Here is a 21,094-nt window from a genome sequence, read left to right as displayed (position 1 = left end):
ATATTGATTTCCAACTATGTGCTTGCAATAATAAAATAATTGGTAAGATGAGATAGTGGATTGAGTGTAACATGTTCACTGGTAGAGGAAGTAGTAGCACCACAAATGTCATTAGCAGCACAGTATCTCCCTCAGGCGTCAGCTCCTCGTCTCTCTGTCCTCCTCCTCCAGCTCACTGCTCTGTCTTTATATGGGTCCACTACACTTTATATCCTCCATTCAAGAATTTCCGCCTCTCTGCCCTGGAGTCCTCTGCTTTCTGTCCAGCTAAGCTGTCAGATTTTTTCTCTCCACCCTCTTTCATCTCCTGTGTCTTCACTCTCTCTTTCCTCTCTCCCCCTTTCCCCGTCTCCGTTTCTCTCCATCTGCTCATGTATGTCACTTGTGCGTTCCTCTGAGTACTGCATCTTGGTTTCATTCCTCCTGGGTTCCCCCTCAAATCAAAGAACGATGACTCATCTGTGAAAAATGAGTATTGGCAGAGAATGTAGGGCAAAAATAGGGCGTTTACATCTCAGAAAAGGGTTCCTGTGTGGCAGTAACAATAATGAGGGGAAGTGGATAAAACATGGGAGGGGAAACAGAGGGGTGAAAAAGTTAAATATTGTACTCTGCTTCCCTTCAAGTAGGTTATCTAGAGCACTCAGATGAAATGGAAATAAGTTCTTTGTCTTCTGTCTCAAATGTTAGTGTGTTACTGGCTCTGTGATTCTGTTCTAATAGGCTTAACTTGTTAGTTGTACAATGTGGCCTATATATTCATTAAATCTCTTGCATTTGGAAATTGAATTTAAACGTTATTGGTGTCCGTCTGGGAACAGTTTGACTTAGTGCTTGCTTTTTCAGTTAATTAACCGTAACTGCTAACAGAGGGAGAAATCTGCTGTGTGTGATTGCTGGGCATAAAAAAAGGCCGGAGACTTCAAGTGACATTTTTTCCAGTTGAAAATTGTCAAAATTGGCCCTGCAGATCTTACAGCGTTTCTGGATGGAGCCTGTTGTAGAGCGGTCATGAAAGGTGTCTGAATTATAATTGCTCTTTTCTTTTCTTTTCACCAGGCCACAGAGCGGTGTACGTAGGCGTCCATGTTCCTTTCGGAAGGGAGAGCAAACGGAGGCATCGCCACCGAGGACACAGACACCACCGAAAGAGGAAAGAGAGAGACTCTGAGGAGGGGAAGGAAGATGGCAGGGAATCCCCCACTTACGGTCGGAAACTCTCTCATCTCATCGTAAACGTCTTAATGCCAACATTTCCTACCAAACCCCACTCCATTTTTTTTTTCTAAATCCCTGTCTTTATGGATTTTCTCTAACACAGTACTCTCCACCATGCAGCTAATGTTTACTTTTGAGAGCCTTCAATTGTGTTTATTCATACACTCACACATTAAAAAGCTCAATAATGGGTAAATGTCATTTTTCAAATTCAACCGTGGTCGGCAAAACAGTTCGAGGACAGTTGCGGGAGGTGTGAAGGTGTGATTTTGAATCACACTCTTCTTTAACAATGCACAGATTTCCAGGTTAGAGCACCACTCTGCTTAAGCCCTCTGTGTATCTCCACCTTTAAACAGTCCTGAATAAAACATTCAGCTCTTAAAGGCATTAAAGGCCACTGGGAACCAGCCTCTGACACTGACTGAAGGCTGTGACATTTTCAGCGACGTGTGAGTGTGTTTGTGCGTGAAGTTGCAACATCACCTCAACTGCAAGAGGTAGTCACCCAGACAAAGCAAACCATGTGAGGGGTTAACTCGTCCTTCATGACAACAAAAACATTGAACGAGACGCTATAACTGAGGACACAGAGCATCATTTATAAGACAAATATTGTGAAACAACATTTCGCTCATCTCCACAGTTGGACCTACTGCTGATGCTTAACATTTTCATCACATATCCCACTTGAGCAGAGACACGTGTCGCTTTAAACAGGATGAGGATGGCAGATGATGCTTTTTGTTATTTACCAGCGAATGATGAAAAGCAGTGAGTGTGCAGGTTTTTCCAGCTACCTATCATCATCTACCCTTTTCATGCACTCCATACATGAAGTATTACAATTGGTTGAAGAGTAGTATGCCATCGTGTGTATAGTAGTTCAGTGTGTACAACACTGTCAGGGCTTGGTTGGATTGACTAACTTTTGAGATGCTCCTCAGTTGAAAAAAACAAGCTTGAGCAACTTTTGTAGTTTGTTTTTCAAATGAAAGGTCAAGTATTGTGCCCAGGTTTCTGGCTACCGGGTTTGACAGGGAGAACAAAAAATAATGATTTCATATTTTTTTCGTTTAGCCGGAGAACGTTTTGGGACATCCAACACTTTATTTCTGGCAGGCAAGAAAATTGCCTTATTTGCTGCCTCTGAATGGGAAATAAATTTGCATGTCATCCACATAACGCTGTTACTGACTTTTGTGTTTTTTGGGTCAGTTATGAGTTATCAACCCAGAAAAAATGTTTGATAGACCATCTTCATGCTCAGGTGTTGCCGTGGAGTAACAGTAAGCAGATGCAACATCAGTATAAGTGTACGCACATGTCCTTAATACACACCACAGTGTCCCCATGTGTTAACAGAAAATAACCTCCCCTTTTTTGCTTCCAGTCAGTCTATTTCTGCCTCCCTGTGGTGTTTAGTCTCATAATCTGCCACATCTATTTCCGTTTTCTCTCTGGTTCCAGATGTCCTGATATCTGCCCCTCTAATTCAATCAGACATGAAAAGAAAATTGCTGGAAAGCATTTACGTTTTCATTATTCTCTCGTGCACAGTTCTCCTCAAGATTTCTCAGCATCGAGCCTGCAGACGTGTTCTTCTCATGTAGCAGAGTGACAAGCCGTTACAGTGATGTCCTTTTTTTTTAATTAAGACGTCCGCTTAAAGGTGCCCTGTGGAGTTTTCTTGTAGACAAACCAAAGTTGTGTTTACGTTCAGCTTTACTCACCAAGATTCATTGTGTGTATCCCTGAAGTCTAGCAAACAAAATGCATTTCCTTCCTCTTAAAACACTTTCAAAGCAGATTCTTTTGGAACCTGCATTGTTTACACCCGTGTTTACTAACTTGCAGTCCTCTTCCTCCCTGCCTTTGCTGGCACATTGGTGCATTTCTTGGCACATTACAGCCACCTGTGGATCAGTGTAATAATGTGTTTGCAGGAATGTGTGTCGGACCACCCGTGTGCACAAACATGGAGAACAAAGAAAACCATCCCTTGAGAATTTTGCTGTCATCACTGTAAACGTTTTAACTTTGGCCTTTGCGCACTCTTTGTGCAGACACACCATCCCAGCGGGTCCAGTTCATCCTGGGTACAGAGGACGATGACCTCGAGCACGTCCCCCATGACCTCTTCACTGAGCTGGATGAGCTCTCCTTCAGAGATGGCAGCGCCACTGAATGGAAGGAGACTGCCAGGTCAGAAAGCAAGTTAAGAGGCGAACAGCATGGTGACAGCCACATGAAGGGAAAGCAAAGCAGAACTCCATCAATGTGTCGGCTTTTTGTAAAAAGATTAGTTTTCAGGGTCTTTAATGTATCTGTGTGATAGCTTTGTAGCATAATCATAAAATAAAATCATTCAGAGTTAAGTGGAAATGAGCACATTACTGTGAACATTGCTCATACTATGATTTGAATCTTGCATTTCTACAATTTGGCATTTTTTAATTATAATTCCTCTCCTTCCCTGTGATTAAAGTGCTTCATTTAGTTACCACTGAGGGGGAGAATCGTCTACATTCCTGTGGAGTTTGGTTTTATAGCTGTGCAGAACATCAGAATCCGCAGCTATCCTGAAACATTTTACTTCCATTTTTCACGAACCAGTCTCCACTGAAGGTCTGAAGAGACCGACTGGGCTCTCGCTCAGCCTCAGATCACAAAACTTCTAAAGGGTTATTTTACTAAGGCCTTGGAGTTTGAAACTGTAATGATGACTGGCTTGCATTTCAAAGATTTCCCTCACTGATAAAACGTGTGTTCAGTTAAGGGACAGATTAGGAGTGTGAATTGCTGAGTTTGCACTGTTTCAGCGTGCTCTCTGAGAAGTGAGATCTGAATTTGTCTAAGGAAAAATGTAGCTTGGAGACATGTCAATGAAATGTAATGCCTCTGTGCTGACAGCCATAACTGGATGTACTATGTTGATGGGGTTGTCTGTCTGTCTGTCTGTCCCATTCTCGTGAACGCAGTATCTCTTAATTCTAATTTGTGGATTCAAGTAAACCATTCGTGTGTGTATTTGGTGTTTATCTACAGATGGCTGAAGTTTGAAGAGGATGTGGAAGATGGCGGGGAGAGGTGGAGTAAGCCCTATGTGGCTACGCTGTCACTGCACAGTTTATTTGAACTGCGTAGCTGCATACTTAACGGCACAGTCATGCTGGATATGAGGGCCAACAGTATTGAGGAAATTGCGGGTAAATACTGCAGAACTCATTCAAATAACTTTTAAGATACATGACGTTCATACCATTTCATTGGATTTCTTATGTGGCATTGTGGTGAAATGTATGAGATAAATAAGACAATGAATTAATTTCTTCAGTAAAACAGGTTTTCAGTGGTCCATACATACAGTCATTTTTGTTCTTCCTGCTGTGTTTATGTCCCTGCCCCTGCCTTTGTGTAAATCAGACATGCTGATAGACAGCATGGTAGCATCGGGCCAGCTGAAGGAGGATTTGCGTTCCAAGGTGCGGGAAGCCATGCTGAAGAAACACCACCACCAGAATGAGAGAAAGCTCAGCAATCGTATCCCTCTGGTGCGCTCCATTGCTGACATAGGCAAGAAACATTCTGACCCACTCTTGCTTGAAAGAAACGGTGAGATCCTGCGCACTCGTATTTCTTTTTCCTCCATATTTTCCACCACTGGGGAGCTGTTCCTAAAAATCCACTGTTCAAATCCCTCAATGCCAGCGTAGAAGGTGGATGGTAAAAGTGAGTAAAATCTAGGGAATGATCTATTGAAGCAGCCGGTCCCCCTAGTGAAAGAGAAATCTGGGTGCTAATGACTGTGCTAACCTGTTTGGCTGGCCTGGCTTGGGGTTTGAATTAATGATTGTTTTCACTCCATAGGGTGACGTTCAGGAAATATTGCTTTACCTGCAACTGGAGTCAGCATTGTGTGGTTTTTTTTGACTGGGCATGCCCACAGTGGTGTTAACGTATGGTGTGCATTTTATCTTGAAGCATTTCTTCTGAGGTTCTAAGAATGAAAAAAAAAAACATCACTTTCTCCACTTCTGTGCTTGTGGTTCTTGTTGGGCTTGCATTTTCGTATCATTAAAGCTCAATTGCAAATGTTAAAGGTCAAAAGTGTGTGTGTGTGCGTGCGTGCGTGAGTATGTACATGTATGTATATATGTGCGTGTGTGTACATGTATACATACAGTAGTTTTAGTGTGACAGATGTATGTCCTGTGTGGGATTTATGACTGGGATGTTGTGGTTGAGCACATGTTTGCTTACAGTGCACATCGTGCTAACTCATCCTCTCCTGCATGCGAGCCTTTTTGAACTCAAGCCTTTTGCCTTACCTCAGTCAGGTTGTGTGATTGGTTTGTTTGGTGTTGAATGAGACAAGTTGTTTGGCCCTTGCGGACCCTCCTACACGCCTCACTGAATCATTCCTTGTGTCTTCTGCACACAATCATGCTTTTCGCTCACGTTCTGCAAGCACGAATCTCTCTAACGACACCTCTGCCACGCTTTTGCTGCCCACCCCTTCTGGCTGCATCTTCCTCCAGATACCATCTTCGTGATGTACTCCTACTTCATATGTTTTTCCTCTCTGCTCCATCCCTTATTCCTTCTCCTCCTCCGTCTTCTTTCCCTCCTTTTCTCTCTCCCTTCTCCTCTCCCCCTTTTGCCTTTGTCTCCTCTGTTAGGAGAGGGCCTGTCCTCTTCGCGTCTCTCTCTCCACAAGCCAGGGGCAGCTTCATCTGTCTCCAACCTCTCCCAGAGACGAGAGTCCAGAGTCTCCGTCCTGCTCAACCATCTCCTGCCCTCTTCTTCCTCCAACACTGGCCCCTCATCCCTCACCATCCCTCAAAATACCCCTGATTCCTTCCGGTGCTCTACCCAAAGCCTGTCACGCACCTATGGCGCGGGCCCTGGCCCTCAAGGCATCCCTGAGGTAGTGGTATCGCCTCCTGAGGATGACGATCCACCGACCTCTGCAGAAGAAGAGGCAGCATCACCACAGCTCAGACGGCGAGCGTCCTCGGCATCCCAGGGCCTTGAGCTGCTGCCCTTAGAAGGCAAATATCTGTGTAGCCTGCCAGTGTGAGTCACGGCTTGAACAGAGAACACTAGCACTAGCATGAAAGCTCTGCTCCGTTAACTTCCAACCCTGCGGCCATCTCATCTGTAACCCACAGCAAGGCTCACTCGCTAAGACGCTTTTTCCACTGTATTTATCCACAAAGTTTTTGACAACTACTCCCTTCTCCGCCTCATGATTCTTGTTTCTCTCCTTTCTCTGTTGCGATCTATTCCACTGACCCATTCTTCATCTACTAAAACCTCTGGTTTTTGCCACTTTTTGCCATTCAAACTCTCCTTCTCTGCCTCCTTACACATTTTCAAGTTGTTCCTCAGCGTCTATGCCTTGCTTGGCCCCGAAACCTCTTTCACACCTCCTTCATTGTGGTTGCATGGCCGCCTTCCACAATGTTTGGGTCTGTCTTTTTCTCATTCTGCATCATGTGTCCTGTGATGTGTTATTGCCACATTTAGCAAAATACCCCATCTCACTCTTCTCAGTCGAGCTGTTTCATGTAAGATCTATTAGAAGGGATGTCTCGATCATTTTTATTTTACCTTTTGACACTCACCGCCGTGTAAGTCTTTAAGTCTTGGGTATGTACAAGACAGCTACAACATACAACTTAAGCTCAAGGAAGCCTACATTAAAATCAGGGAAGTCAATCCAGATGTGTTTAACAGCTTTATGTCTTCACCAAAATGTAACCTGTATCACTACTTTCCTATTATGGTTTCCTGCTAACTGTAAAGTGTTGCTTAAGTTTTTTGTTTTCTTTTTTCCCCAAAGCCGCAGTCAGTTTTAGTTTTCACTCTCTCACATTAGAAAGAGTTGCCTTCTGGTCTGTTCAGAATGCCTTGGTCTCCAATGCAGATCTCGCAGATGGGCTCGGCGCATCCCTAACTGTAAAGTCCTTGTTTTTTTTAAGTTGTATAACAGAAACTGACATAATGCTCCCTAAATCCTTGCAGCTATTGCTTGTTGTATCCCTGGGTGACCACCCCATGTTGACTACATGCAGATATAAATGTTGTGCAACTTGTGCTTTTCCCATTGCGTAATTTGGCACCCATGCTTTTCCTCCCCATCATTTCCTAAGTATAAACGTTCTTTTACCCGATAAAGCAACGACGGCAACGTGTGCCAGCAGCATGGCTAAATATAAGCCTGAGACCAGGGTGGGTGGTTTGGTACTGTATGTACCATCATATTGGCACCTACAGTGACTTTTTGTTCTTCCTAAACCAAGCCTTGTCAGTTTATTATTAGACCGTGTGTGCGTCTGTGTTTGTATCACTCTGGGAATGGCTCCATTTCAAAGTATGGGTCATTGGAACCAGCGATCACTTGAGGGAGCTGAATCTGAAAGGTTAGGGTGGTCTTATTATAGCTGACTGGCTTCTGTAATTGTACCCCCTTCTAGGAAAATATACAGTGTTTCCCAAGAAGCAAGCGTCTTGACATCAGTATGTGGGTTATTGTTCAGAGGGGGGTTTCAAGCCCTCATCATTACAGTTTAATAACACTGCAGGTTGCAGAAACTGCCGCTGTAATGTTGTGTTGACTTAAAATAGATAAACTATATCAGTGTGTATTGAACAGAGAGTTGGTGTTAGACTGTAAAATGCCCTTAATGTGTCATTTAGAGTCATTTGTTTGGATGTCAGGCTGATAAGGAAATAATTGTAGTCAACGATACACCGAAAAGGATGCTCTTGCAATTTTTTACACATGTACTGTAATGGTATTGAGTTGACCAGAGGCTATTTATACACATACATGGCACAGGCCCACTGAGTATGAAGTCATGGGTGAAATACACATAGCATGCAGAGCATCAGTGTTACCCTCGATCCGTGTTATTCTAGGCCCTACTTAAGAGCTTTTCAGCTCTTCTCCGTGTCATTTAGCATCAACTGGGCTAGCTAACTGGGCTAACTAGAAAAATGGCTGCATCTAGACTCATGGTAATCTATTTTCATTACATGATTCTTGTATGTAGACATCTGCTTTTAATCTGAGTTTTTGAGCAGTATAACGTAAAATGTGGACAAAACTATAGGTTAGCACCACTAGATCAAGCAGTGCACTCATACATCTTTGCAGAAAATCTGAAGTGCTTAAAATAAGAGTCAGGAAATCTTTGTAATTTCAGTTATTTATGTTCCCGTTTAGCATATGAATGAGGTAGCGCTGTGACGCCACTGTATAAAAGGCTAGTATGGGGGAGCATTCCAGGGCTTAGCCTTCCTGAATGAAGTGTGTTGGCGGACGCAACCTAAGCTAATCCCTCCCTTATTCCAAGAGGCTTTGTTGGGTATGTGAGCAATCATGCTCCTGTTCAGCAGTCACAGCTACCCAGCATCCACTGGGGTTACTCCAGTGTACAGTTCAAGGATATGGATCACTGGCCAAACCACATGCTGATAGAAATGGCATAGAAGTGTTGTTTATAAATGCTTTTTTGTTTGACATTGGCTTGATTTCTTCCTGGTGGCAAAATGAGACATGTGTCAATGTGGATAAAAAAAGAAGAAAAACCTGGTAAAAGAAGTGTTGCTTCATAATTTCAGAGGATGGTATGCATAATCCCGTCCTTTGATTCAAGCACATTACTCCTTCATCTCATCTCCCACTCTCATGTCACCTCAAGTGCTAGCGTTTCCTGTATCTGGTACGGCTCAAATCACATAAGCAATGTTGAAGTGTGCTGCCAATTATGCACAGAAATACCAGGGCTTCAACACTTGAAAGTGCTGAAGTCTGACGAAGGTGAACTGTCAGGCATATCAAACACATCCACTCACCTTTAGCTCAGAGCTGACATGAATTCAATCTAAGCAGGACTGACTTAAGCCCCAGAGTAATGAGCTCAACAGACGGGGAGCAACCAGCAACAGCGCTCTGTGAAATATATCGTCTTCCCTGTGGCGAGACATCACAGTGTTGCAGCTCTGTACCAAATCAACACATCCAGCAAGTAATGGTTGTGGTGGAAGAAATCATTTCACTTGCAGCTAAAAATGTGAAACATTAAACAGCAAATCCAACTGTTAAACATTTTAGCTACTTTGTATATTCTGAGCTCCATCGCCTGCCTGTCCTATTTTAGTCATTTTGGACCTGTGTGACTTCATTGTTGTGTGTCAGGGTTGTTTGCCAAGAGCTGACCTCTGCTCGAAAGTGAGCAAAACGCTTGTGGAATTGCCTCTCGTTTGATGAGCCCATGCCATGAAGTAGCACATGAAACACACATGAAAATAAACAATTTTTCTCAGTTCTTCAAAGTGAAAATCTGTGTATGCAGAAAACAGACAAATGGCGTTAAATAATGACATCGAAAATAGCGTCTCATGGTGAACCCACACTGCTGTTCCGACCAGTCTTTGCTTCCCAAGTACTCACACGGTGTCCATCACTGCTTCATCTCTCCTGCCCTTCCTCTCCCTCTGTCCCTCTCAGGACCACTGGTGTCTCCAAACTCTCTCCCAAACAACCTGGATGGAAACAAAGCAGCGGAGAGGAGGCCGTCCAAAGCAGGGGTCAGTAGAGAAAGCAGCAGTGTCGACTTCAGCAAGGTAACCTAACCACAGTACTGAGCACAGAAACAGTCCATCATGGTGGAAGGGCCCATGAGTTCATCAGTGTCTTTCTTCAGTTGCTGGACCTCCGCAGACATTTCAGTGGTCTGTGTTGAAAACCGCCTGTATGTGAGCCACCATCACATACCCATCAGCCCTTTTTCTCCTGGGCTCAGTAAGAGGCATCTTCAGCCATCGCTCCGCCTGAAGGACTTAGAATTGATGATCAAAGTCTAACGTAGTTATGTAACTGTGTTTAGTTTTGAGAATTCTTACCTCGCATGGCCACCATTCATCCCACCATTTTGTGGTTCCTCATCCATTAAATGAAATGGCAGGCCGCCATAAGTAGTTATCATTATAAAACCATCCATTATGACTGCCAGAAACTAAGGTGCAGTGTTTATATGAGTCATAGGACACAAAAGAGGGATGAAGGCACAACCGTTTCGACACAGGGATAAGAAACTGTGTCCATGCTCAGAGCTGTTTTAGGCATTGCTCATAAGAAATGCTTCACAGCAATGGACAATCTTTGCTCAGTACCTTGTAGTTGTAGCTACTAACTTGCCTTTCATTTGTTATCATAGTATCCAAACGACCTGCTGCCATTTCTTAGACACACTATGCTTCTTCATCGCCGTTTGCATGTGTGTTCTTGTAAGCTAGTCTCTCATTCTTTCTCACAGCTGTCTCTTTCTCCTTCCTGTTCTCTATTTGTTTGTTATTAGCAGTTGCCTGCATGTCTAATTCTTCAATTTCATTGGTTCCACTGGTTTCAGGTGGACATGAATTTCATGAAAAAGATTCCCCCGGGTGCTGAGGCTTCCAACGTACTGGTGGGAGAAGTGGACTTTCTGGAGAAGCCCATAATTGCCTTCGTTCGACTGTCCCCTGCAGTCCTCATCACAGGCCTCACAGAGGTGCCTGTGCCCACGAGGTACAATCATTAGGAACTGAATAATATCATGATATTCAATAAAAGTCGTTAACTTTGACAAATTATTATACTCTGGCAGCAATATACATTAAACGGACAAAGTCGTTTGTAAGCCCTTCTCACATGGGACTAATCTAACCTGGGGATTTACTGTGGATCTGATGGTGGTCGTGTGTCAGCGTCCCTGTCTTTAATCTATTAAGTAACACTATCTATAGCTGCACGAGCTGTCCTGTGAAGCTCTAATGCCCACTGCACACCAGGGAACAAAACAGTGGAACGGAGAACTTTGGTGTTCTTTTATACTTAAAGATATATATACTTTTATCAGACAGCAACATGTGAAGAAGCATAGAGTTGTGCAAAGGCGGGAAAGAAGACTGCTGGACTTCAGGGATACACACAATTCATTTTAGTGAGAAGCAATAAATGTTGGTTTATCTGTTTACAAGAAAACTCCTGAGGGTAGCTTTAAGTGAATACAGTTCAACAGTGAGGTCAGTGTTATTGGTGGTGGATTTCATGAGTGCTTGTCTTGTTTTAAAGGTTTCTTTTCCTGCTTTTGGGTCCTCATGGCAAAGGGCCCCAGTACCATGAGATTGGCAGATCCATGGCCACATTAATGACAGATGAGGTGAGGGAAGGAAAGATGGATCCTTGGTGTAACTTATTTCAGCATGTCTTAAAACTGGAACAAAAATGATGTGGTTGAGGTTGAGTTTAATCTGGATTTAAGATGCATGCTGGGTACTCTACCCTCTCCTTGAAAATAAGGTGAATTATTGGCCTTGCTGTGAACAGTTGAATATTATATTGCAGAGACATTTAATAACTCCCAATATTCGTTACGTAGATTTTCCACGATGTGGCATACAAGGCTAAAGACCGAACGGATCTCCTCTCGGGGATAGACGAGTTCCTCGATCAAGTGACTGTCCTGCCTCCCGGAGAATGGGACCCTACAATCCGGATTGAGCCCCCCAAGAATGTCCCATCTCAGGTTCGTGATTCTCTTAGTATATAATGTGTACTGGGTGAAAAGTGCAAAAGGTGTGTTGTTGAGAATTTGTTATTGGCTTCACTGACTTCTCTGTATGTGTAATTCTATATGCCACTATAGTCACACTGAGAGTGCCCCCTTATGGATGTAAAGCATCACGACAGCAAAGGTATTGAAACGCATGCAGCTGTATTACATTAAATGTCCTTTGACCTGCAGATGAAGAGGAAGAGGCCGTCTCATCCCAACGGCACTGCGTCTCCAGCTGGAGAGCTGGAAAAAGAGGAAGACCATCACGCAGGTCCTGAGCTGCAGAAGACCGGGAGGTGAGTTTTGCACCTTGTCTTGATGAACTATTGACTATAACGTCTTATTGGTAAGAACATCTCTCTGCAAAAGCTCGAAAAATTTGGTTTGATTTAATTTCACTTTATTGTCAGAATATTTTTCTGAAATGTGACTTGCGTCTCAAAAAATACAGTTTCACATAAATTACAAAGCACAACATTTAATTAATGAACAAATGGCACCATAAAAAGTATTTTGACAGCATGTGACGTTTCCTGAAACGGCAGACAGCAATCGTGCTTGATTTATCATTAGTGGACTACAATTTAAATAAAATTGTAAATTGTGAAATGAACCCAACACTAATATATGTTTTAGCAGACACATCTCTGCTGCACTCTGTGAACCTCAGATGCTGACATTTATGGATAGCTCATGCTGGGTCTCCAGAGTGCGGGCCACACAGCGAGGAGAATGTGTTTATTTGAAACCTCAGACAGACGCACACACACTCAGACACACACACACACACACACACACACACACACACACACACACACACTCTGCGCACATACACATCAGTTGGGAGGTGCTGTATTATTTACAGATTCACTCTCCTTTTCACCGCTACTATAAAAGGCTCATGCGATGAGTGAGCGACTGGGGGACAGAGGAGTGTAAGAGTGCAAGAAGCTAATGTAAAGAAAGCTATCAGAATCAGGCTGTAGAAAAGAAACAGCAGGGCTTGTGGAGGCAGGGAATAGAGGTTATTCCAGAGGTGTTGGGAAAAGAAAATGTAAGAAGACCTCACAGCACAGCAATTGGGCAGGTGTCAGAGGAAAGAAAAAGAAGAAGGTGAGAAATTTAATCCCTCAATGACAAAGAGAGGCAGAAACAGAGAAGAAGGCTGTTTGGAGGGGAGTCGCTCTGAACAACGTCTGCATGAAGACAAATCCTGCACCTGTGGAAATGATTTGGACTCAGCAGCACGATCACCGTGCCATCCTGGTTGTGGGGTTGAATATTATAAAGATACACACTCACAACCTCACAACACTGCCTCAGTATTCACACTGCCAGTGTTCAAGCAAACAACAACAAACATAGTAAAAAAAGAAAAAAAGGCCTCAACACCGAGTAAATAACCATTACTGCAAAATGACAGTTTTAATCACCTTATAATCACATTTAAGCTGTTCCAACTGTAAAAAGAGCAGATAGTGTTAACAGACTGTAAGGATTATGAAGTGAATAATGAAAATAATAAATGTTTGCAGCCATTTACTCAGTTATCTTGATCACTGTTGTCTTTGCACATCTTTTACATTGACTACCTGAAAGAGTCTCAGGGGAATTTAAAGATAAATAACTGCTTTATATTAATAGAGTTAGTGTGACACTAAAGTAAATGTGTTCACTTGACTTTCAAAGTAATCATGTCACTATTCGTTTATAATTCAATAAAGCACTACTACTTGAAAAATCAAACATTAACTGCCTCTCTCCTCTTGCAGGATATTTGGAGGTCTGATCCTGGACATCAAGCGCAAGTTACCGTTCTACTGGACCGACATCAGGGACGCCCTCAGTCTGCAGTGTCTAGCCTCCATCCTGTTCCTCTACTGCGCTTGCATGTCCCCAGTCATCACATTTGGAGGTCTGCTTGGGGAGGCAACAAAAGGCAACATAGTGAGTCAGAAAGCTTGGCACTTTAAAGTCAGTCGCTTGTGCTTTTCTTAAACCCAGTGGGAATCAAGCCCCTAACCCCTGGCTGTCTAAGTGCCATGTTGTACAAAATCACATATACAGAACATTGTTCTATTTGGCTGCCACGCATCAGTATATGAATTGTGAGTTTTGTGCTGGTTCCTTTAATTGGGCTGATTGACAGAAGAGTCAACATAATCTTTCCCCCTCTGAACCGTGACTTTATATACTCATTAATGTGATATCTTTGACTGTGAGGTCTTAATTCACTTTCCAAAATAAGATCTAATGATTATTCAGCCTCCCATGCACTAATGTGTCATCGCACTGCAAGCTATTCTGTATATATTGACTCTTTTTATTGCTCCCGCTTGCTCCCTGTCTGTTTGGCTCTCTCTCCTTTTCGCCCAGATGTCCTCACTAGGACAGCGGCCTGTTGGCATAGGCACGGTCTGTGTGCTGGTGTGTGTGATGCGTCTGACTAAACTCAGCAGGCCGGGGCTAAACAGGGATATGACTTCGGACAAGTCAGCAGGGTGGAAACATTCAAATCGTTTGTCTAGCCTCTCAGACACAGCCCAGGCTGTCTGTTTAATCAAAACTCTCTGTGTTCTGGTTGGGGGTCTCTTCTTCGCCTCTCTCTTTTCTCCTGCAGCCTTTCCCTCTCTATCCTCCTTTGTGTGGTTTCACCTCCTCCATCCACCCTTACTCCTTCCCTCTCTGTGTCTACAGAGTGCCATAGAGTCTCTGTTCGGGGCCTCGCTGACAGGAGTGGCGTACTCCCTCTTCGCTGGACAGCCCCTCACTATTCTTGGCAGCACGGGCCCTGTTTTAGTGTTTGAGAAGATCCTCTTCAAGTTCTGCAAGTAAGTTTAAGAAGGTTTGCTTTTGCTGCAACATGATGAAATAGTCAAAATATTGATAAGACTAAATACCTGCATCCGTGCTCCTCCGCACCACCTTTGTCTGTCTTTCCCAGTGACTACGGCATGTCGTACCTGTCGCTGCGGACCAGCATTGGACTGTGGACAGCCTTCCTGTGCCTGGTCCTGGTGGCCACAGATGCCAGCTCCCTGGTCTGCTACATCACCCGATTTACAGAGGAGGCCTTCGCTGCGCTCATCTGCATCATCTTCATCTACGAGGCTCTCGAGAAGCTCTTTCACCTGGGAGAACACTACCCTGTCAACATGCACAACAACTTGGATAACCTCACCCAGTATTCGTGAGTACTGACGTTTAGCGTAGGCATTATCCTGTATTAGGAGGAAGTGGGAGCTCTTATTGTGATGAAATAACAAACTCTTATTGTTGTATGTCCCTTTTTTTTAATACACTCTTCTGGTCAGGATGTCCATGTTAAATTCCAAAGGGTTACATAAAGTAGCGTGTCATGCCCACCATTCTTAGTGCTGAAAACTGTAATTGCAGTGGCTTCAGCTCTTCCCCAGCACTGAAGTGAAAATAACCCCCTTGCAAAATACCACTTTTAAAAACAACTGATGCTCGCAGATTTGCTGCATCCTGTGGATTTAATTACCTTTAAAACGAACACAACCCTTTTTCAGTTTAAGATAAGCATCCATGCTTTGCTTAGCATTTGTTTCCTTGTCCCCAGGTGTCAGTGCTCTGCGCCAGTCAACGCCTCAGATAAGATCGTGCAGGAGTGGAACCGGACAGGATACAGCCCAGACTCTGTTCCGTGGAGCAGCCTCAATGTTTCGGTGAGACCAGCACACAATGATCTCCATTGTGAGACGTAGGAATCACACCCACATTCAAATGTGTAGGACGTGTTGAGCAAACAGACATCATCAGCCAGCTTAGTACATGCATTCTTGCACTCACGCAAACTCACTAAACAACACATTAACACTAATGCATCAATCTGCCACTAATAGAACCACGACAAGGCTGCCAAAAAAAAACCTTGTACCAAAACTACTGTCAGTACTGGAACAGCTTATCAAAATTTATATCGCAGTACTCACCTAATGCTGCTCTTTCTCTAGATGTGTAAGACTCTCCATGGGGAGTTTGTGGGTGCTGCCTGCGGTCATCATGGGCCCTACATCCCAGATGTTCTCTTCTGGTCCATCATCCTCTTTTTCACCACCTTCTTCCTATCCTCCTTCCTTAAGCAGTTCAAGACAGAGAGATATTTTCCCACCAAGGTGAGATGTTTGCTGGATTTGTTATGTGTGCTCTGGTTATACTACTGCTTACACCACTAACCCCAGCCGTTTAGGGAACATAAAGTACAATAACTTCATATTGCTGGTTAAAATCTAAATATCGATAAATTCACATCTGAATTGGTGTTTTCTCTATATCTCTGTACATGCAATAGTGTGTAGATCTTGCTGAAAGCTGCTTACACTGTATAAATATTTACTGATATGCACTGTATGCATGAGCAAACTCATGTACAGAAAGAAAAGCTTGCTTCCTCCCACACAGTACCCGCTGTCTGTTATCACTTGGTGTTCTGTGTAGGCAGGTGCTGGTATTGTCTGAATTGTTATGCTTTTACTGTTGACACGAATGTAATTATTATCTACATGAAGGCTACACTCCTCTGCATCCCATGCAATTTGTGGTCCGTATCCACCCTTTCACTCAGCAAACCGTGTGTTCTTAGACAAAGTCGAATGCTTACTGGGTAGGAGTGCCTGTGTTTGTGCTGTCTTTCTAAACTGACACAATTTTTCTTAAGGAGAAAGCTATCCTATGGATGATATCGTATCTATCCAACAGAAATCAATGTGTGTGTGTGACCAAATTGCCTTACTTTGCCTGTCCTGCAGGGGTCCCACAAGGCTCTATTCTTGGACCAGTTTTATCCACACTATATATTAACAATCTACCTAATGCATATCAAAACATCAGTATTCAAATGTATGCAAATGATGCAGTAGTTTTTGTAAATGTGTAAATCGTGATCGCATTTGTTGCATGATGTATTTTGTCTTGTTCATTTTATATTTGTATCTGTACGTTGTTACTCGTAACGTCGCAGTTGTAGTTTCCTGTCTAGGCACTTCGGATGTAAATTAGCATTCTCGCTGAAATCCGACTTTTATACTGATGTTCGTTAATGTGCTCTATCCCTCTCAAACAAACAAATAATAGATATTACTGCGATGGATCTCCGACAGCAGCCTCAAGTGAAAAACTATGGTTAAACTGGAGCAGCTTCTATTTTGTGGCTGCGTGTGTATGAGTGACAGTAGGAAATAGCACGTGTGCTCAGTTGCAATTCAGAATACATAAATAAATAAAACTGTGTTGCTCTTGCGTGTGTGTGTGTTTTATAGGTGCGCTCCACTATCAGCGATTTCGCTGTGTTTATAACCATCATGATCATGGTGCTGGTGGACTATCTAATGGGGATCCCCTCTCCTAAACTGAATGTCCCTGACCGCTTTGAGGTAGGCATCTATTCAACATGTCTTCTTCATGTGTGAATGTTCATGAATGTTTTTATATGTTGATAATTGTATGTGTAATATACTAAACGTAGAACATCCCTGCCTTTTTCCCGCAGCCAACTTCAAAGAACCGAGGCTGGCTGATGGACCCTTTAGGAGGAAATCCCTGGTGGACGCTGCTGGTGGCGGCACTTCCTGCCCTGCTCTGCACCATCCTCATCTTTATGGACCAGCAGATCACTGCAGTCATCATCAACCGCAAGGAGCACAAGCTCAAGGTCAGACCTGCCTGCGTGCCTTTTGGCAGTGTTGTAGTATCCTAGAAGTCTTGGCCTGAGGTGTCTATCCCTTCTTTAATATCCAGCAGTGCAAAAAAAAAAAAGGTTTTTGAGAAAGTGGTTCTCAATAATCAGAGTTGACCTACTGGAGATTGGTTTTATCTCAAATGCTGGATTGTGTTTCTTTACCTCCAAAAACATCAAGCAACAACGATGCCGCAGTGATTGAACATGTCAGTGTAGAGTTAAAGTTGAAGTATTGTAGTTCTCGGATGTAAAACTCGATGTCTGACTGCTCTGTTAATGCAATGAATGGACATGTAAGATTGAGTCTGCTCTGAGTTTCACTGCAGCTTTTGACCTGCATAGATTTGTTGTGTAAAACCTCATAGGCAGAAAGTCTGTTTTTTTTTTCCTATTGCTCATTTGTGGCGCCTCCGGCTTGCTCTCTTTCCATCTAAACATTCAGTTCTTTGCTCTCTCTACACCTGTTTTCCTCTGCAGCTCATTCCCTCACTGTTCTCTCTCTCCCTCTCTGTCATCCTTAATTACAGTCTTGTCTGTTCTTCTGCTGTTTTCATCTCACAGAATTGCTTCAGCTATAATCTGTTTCAGCTTTTTTTTTTTCCGAGGTATTTTTATGCCTCAGGGTTCTCCACTGCTGCTATTTTAAAAATAAATCCAGTCTACCTTAAAAATTCATAAGGCAAAGATTTGCAACTCAGGATTCCAAGTATGGAAGGGCAAATGAAATTATGTTAAGATTGTGCTCCTGAATCTTTTTCTCATGACTCACTTGCTGTCTCTTGTTTCACTCTGCGCCCTGCAGAAAGGCTGTGGCTATCACCTGGACTTGCTGGTAGTGGCACTTATGCTGGGCGTGTGCTCCGTCATGGGCCTGCCGTGGTTCGTGGCTGCAACCGTCCTCTCCATCTCCCACGTTAACAGCCTGAAGCTGGAGTCTGGCTGCTCCGCTCCAGGAGAGCAGCCGAAGTTCCTGGGCATCCGGGAGCAGCGGGTCACTGGATTCATGATCTTTGTCCTCATGGGTTGTTCTGTTTTCATGACCTCAGTGCTCAAGGTGAGATATGGGAAACGCTGTAGTAATACTCAGGGAAAGAAATGACATCACATTTTAATCACCCTAAATTGGAAGTTCATAATAGGCAGTATGTGCCGATGGGGTAATCTGTTAAATATATTACACATTTTTTTAATACTGGTACAACAGATGCTGTGTTAGCCTTTTCCTGAACTGTCACTTGACTCATTTATCCTGTTCTTACATACCCTGTTGCTTCATTTCTGCTCTTTACAGTTTATTCCTATGCCAGTCCTGTATGGAGTCTTTCTATACATGGGCGTCTCTTCCCTCAAAGGCATTCAAGTAAGACTCTACTCTGCTGGTCTTTGAAGATGATATGCCCTTTTATTCCAAACAGAATCACAGTCATGAGCTGTTCAGTAGAGATAAGTTTTCCCCTTGTAGTTCCAAACCTTTGATCATAATTCAGAATCCTTAAAAGCTTTTGTTAAATGAATAATGTATTGAATTTTGCCCTTTTCCTGCTCACCCTCGTCTTTGCAGCCATTTTTATTTGCATGTCTTATCTCTCTCTCACACTGCGCTGCTTTAATCTCATTTCCTCTTTAGTTCTTTGACAGAATCAAGCTGTTCGGCATGCCTTCCAAGCACCAGCCTGATCTGATCTATCTGCGCTATGTGCCGCTGTGGAAGGTCCACATCTTCACCCTGGTGCAGCTCACCTGTTTGGTGTTGCTCTGGGTCATCAAGGCCTCCGCAGCTGCTGTTGTGTTTCCCATGATGGTAATGACATTGAACCTCAAAGCCTGTTGCACATTTCCACACATCTACATGATATGCTGAAGACACAGATTCAGCTGCACCCATTCAATGTAACTAAATGTAATTAGACAAAATCTCTTATATCGTTGATACATAATTAATGTTCGCTGTGGTGTCAGTTGAAAATACGATATTTAATATTTTCACAGTGTAATAAGTGCCTTATGAGTTGATTTTGATCCTGTTTTGTGAGTTAAGTCTGTGATAATAGACTCTTCGTCTGTGCGTCTCCAGGTTCTGGCGCTGGTCTTCATCCGAAAGCTTCTAGACTTGTTCTTCACCAAGAGAGAGCTGAGCTGGCTGGATGACTTGATGCCAGAAAGCAAGAAGAAGAAAGAGGACGACAAGAAAAAGAAAGCACGTGAAAAGCTGGTAAAACTCATTTCATGTTTGTTCGTTTCTGTTGGCTTTTCTTTGGAGTAACCTGACAGTCGCAAGTCAGACTGGAATAAAGCAGCCGTCAAGTGTTCAAGTGTTTTTGTACTTCAAAAGAAAGAAACACACTGTGCTTAATGTTCAACTCACAATAACAGTATTTCTCTGATTGGCTTTGTATACGCGTGTGTGCTCGACCAGTAAATGTTCAAAAACACTGTGGTGGCTTTCGTACTTCCCACAGTGGACTGACGCACACACACACACACACACACACACACGCACACACACACAAACCGTAAATTACAGAAAGCATCAAAATCCTCCATTTCTCTCTGCCTGAGTTACAGTAAAAAAAGATGGTCGAGCTTCACAAAACATATCATTTTCAGTCTGGTGACTCAGATTTCATGTCAGTGTGATAATGTCACAATACAAGTGGAAGGTCTGGGGATATAAACAGTGAAACAGTGGATGTTGAGCACATTGCTGTTGGATAGTAAAAAAAAAAAAAAAAACAGATGGCCAGACTTGCAGTACCTCAGAGACATTTGTAATCATGCAGGAAGCAGAGTCCCAACTGCAGGACGAAGAGGACATGGAGCTGAAGGTCAGCTTTGAAGGCTCCAACCAACTCAACATCCCTGTGAAGACACTCTCAGGGAGGTGAGTGGTGCACCCCACAAAGCACACTTTGATGCCCAATTCTGGGATGAAAGCACCTTTATGTAGCAGGTTCATAATAGTAGTGCATCAGGTGTAATCTATTTTTAATCATGCAGTCGTGTATCGTAACAAAAATCCGGTAATTTTTTCCTCTTGTGAGGCAGCAAAATACGTTTTTATGATGGCTTAAAATGCTTCATGGACTACGCTTAATGTAAATAGTTCCCAATTTGACTTCCTCCCTAATCAATGTCTCTCTGGCTAATGTGATCCAGGAAAGCAGTCCAGAAACGCTGACAAAGAATGCAGATGTAGTTCATAGTAAATCAGAAACTTTATTTCATTTTCTGATGCATCGCATTGTCATGTACAACGTGGAATGCTGGGATTCTGACCCTGGAAGTCAGCTGTGTGCTATTATGTCCATCTTGAACAGATCATACAGAATAGGACTAGTGACCCACAGCCTCCCAGTGGATGACGAGGTAGCAGGGCTGTGTGTCTGATGCAGAACATCTGACCCACACGGCTGCGTTCTAACCCTGCTCACTGATACTCAGACAGTTAGCGCATGGCCCAAACTGTCAGTCCCAGAAACAGAAACCCTGGCTTTAAAGCACTCTGCTGTGGGTGTTGTTGTGTGTTTTCTTTTTATTTTAAGGGTAAATGGTCTGTGATGAAAAG

The 21,094-nt window shown here is 43.3% G+C and overlaps 1 protein-coding gene across 7 annotated transcripts in view; it reads left to right on the top strand.

Moving 5' to 3' along the window:
* Positions 1-21,094, top strand: part of LOC143335611 (sodium bicarbonate cotransporter 3-like) — a 41,848-nt gene that overhangs the window by 17,364 nt on the left and 3,390 nt on the right. For 4 of the 7 annotated variants that reach the window (XM_076755159.1, XM_076755156.1, XM_076755160.1 and 1 more), the window contains exons 3-24: positions 1,060-1,209; positions 3,285-3,423; positions 4,267-4,427; positions 4,645-4,833; positions 5,901-6,272; positions 9,740-9,855; positions 10,641-10,798; positions 11,345-11,432; positions 11,652-11,798; positions 12,018-12,124; positions 13,601-13,775; positions 14,526-14,659; positions 14,773-15,018; positions 15,412-15,517; positions 15,806-15,967; positions 17,111-17,224; positions 17,341-17,502; positions 18,332-18,583; positions 18,821-18,889; positions 19,157-19,330; positions 19,604-19,741; positions 20,310-20,410. In XM_076755159.1, coding sequence (XP_076611274.1) covers positions 1,060-1,209; positions 3,285-3,423; positions 4,267-4,427; positions 4,645-4,833; positions 5,901-6,272; positions 9,740-9,855; positions 10,641-10,798; positions 11,345-11,432; positions 11,652-11,798; positions 12,018-12,124; positions 13,601-13,775; positions 14,526-14,659; positions 14,773-15,018; positions 15,412-15,517; positions 15,806-15,967; positions 17,111-17,224; positions 17,341-17,502; positions 18,332-18,583; positions 18,821-18,889; positions 19,157-19,330; positions 19,604-19,741; positions 20,310-20,410 — 3,460 coding nt within the window. The remainder of the gene's footprint in view (positions 1-1,059; positions 1,210-3,284; positions 3,424-4,266; positions 4,428-4,644; positions 4,834-5,900; positions 6,273-9,739; positions 9,856-10,640; positions 10,799-11,344; positions 11,433-11,651; positions 11,799-12,017; positions 12,125-13,600; positions 13,776-14,525; positions 14,660-14,772; positions 15,019-15,411; positions 15,518-15,805; positions 15,968-17,110; positions 17,225-17,340; positions 17,503-18,331; positions 18,584-18,820; positions 18,890-19,156; positions 19,331-19,603; positions 19,742-20,309; positions 20,411-21,094) is intronic. The other 3 variants (XM_076755158.1, XM_076755162.1, XM_076755161.1) reach the window with 3 other exon arrangements.

This window comes from Chaetodon auriga, chromosome 17, assembly GCF_051107435.1.
Source record: "Chaetodon auriga isolate fChaAug3 chromosome 17, fChaAug3.hap1, whole genome shotgun sequence".
Classification (NCBI taxonomy): Eukaryota; Metazoa; Chordata; class Actinopteri; order Chaetodontiformes; family Chaetodontidae; genus Chaetodon; species Chaetodon auriga.
This window is presented reverse-complemented; position numbering and strand designations above follow the sequence as displayed.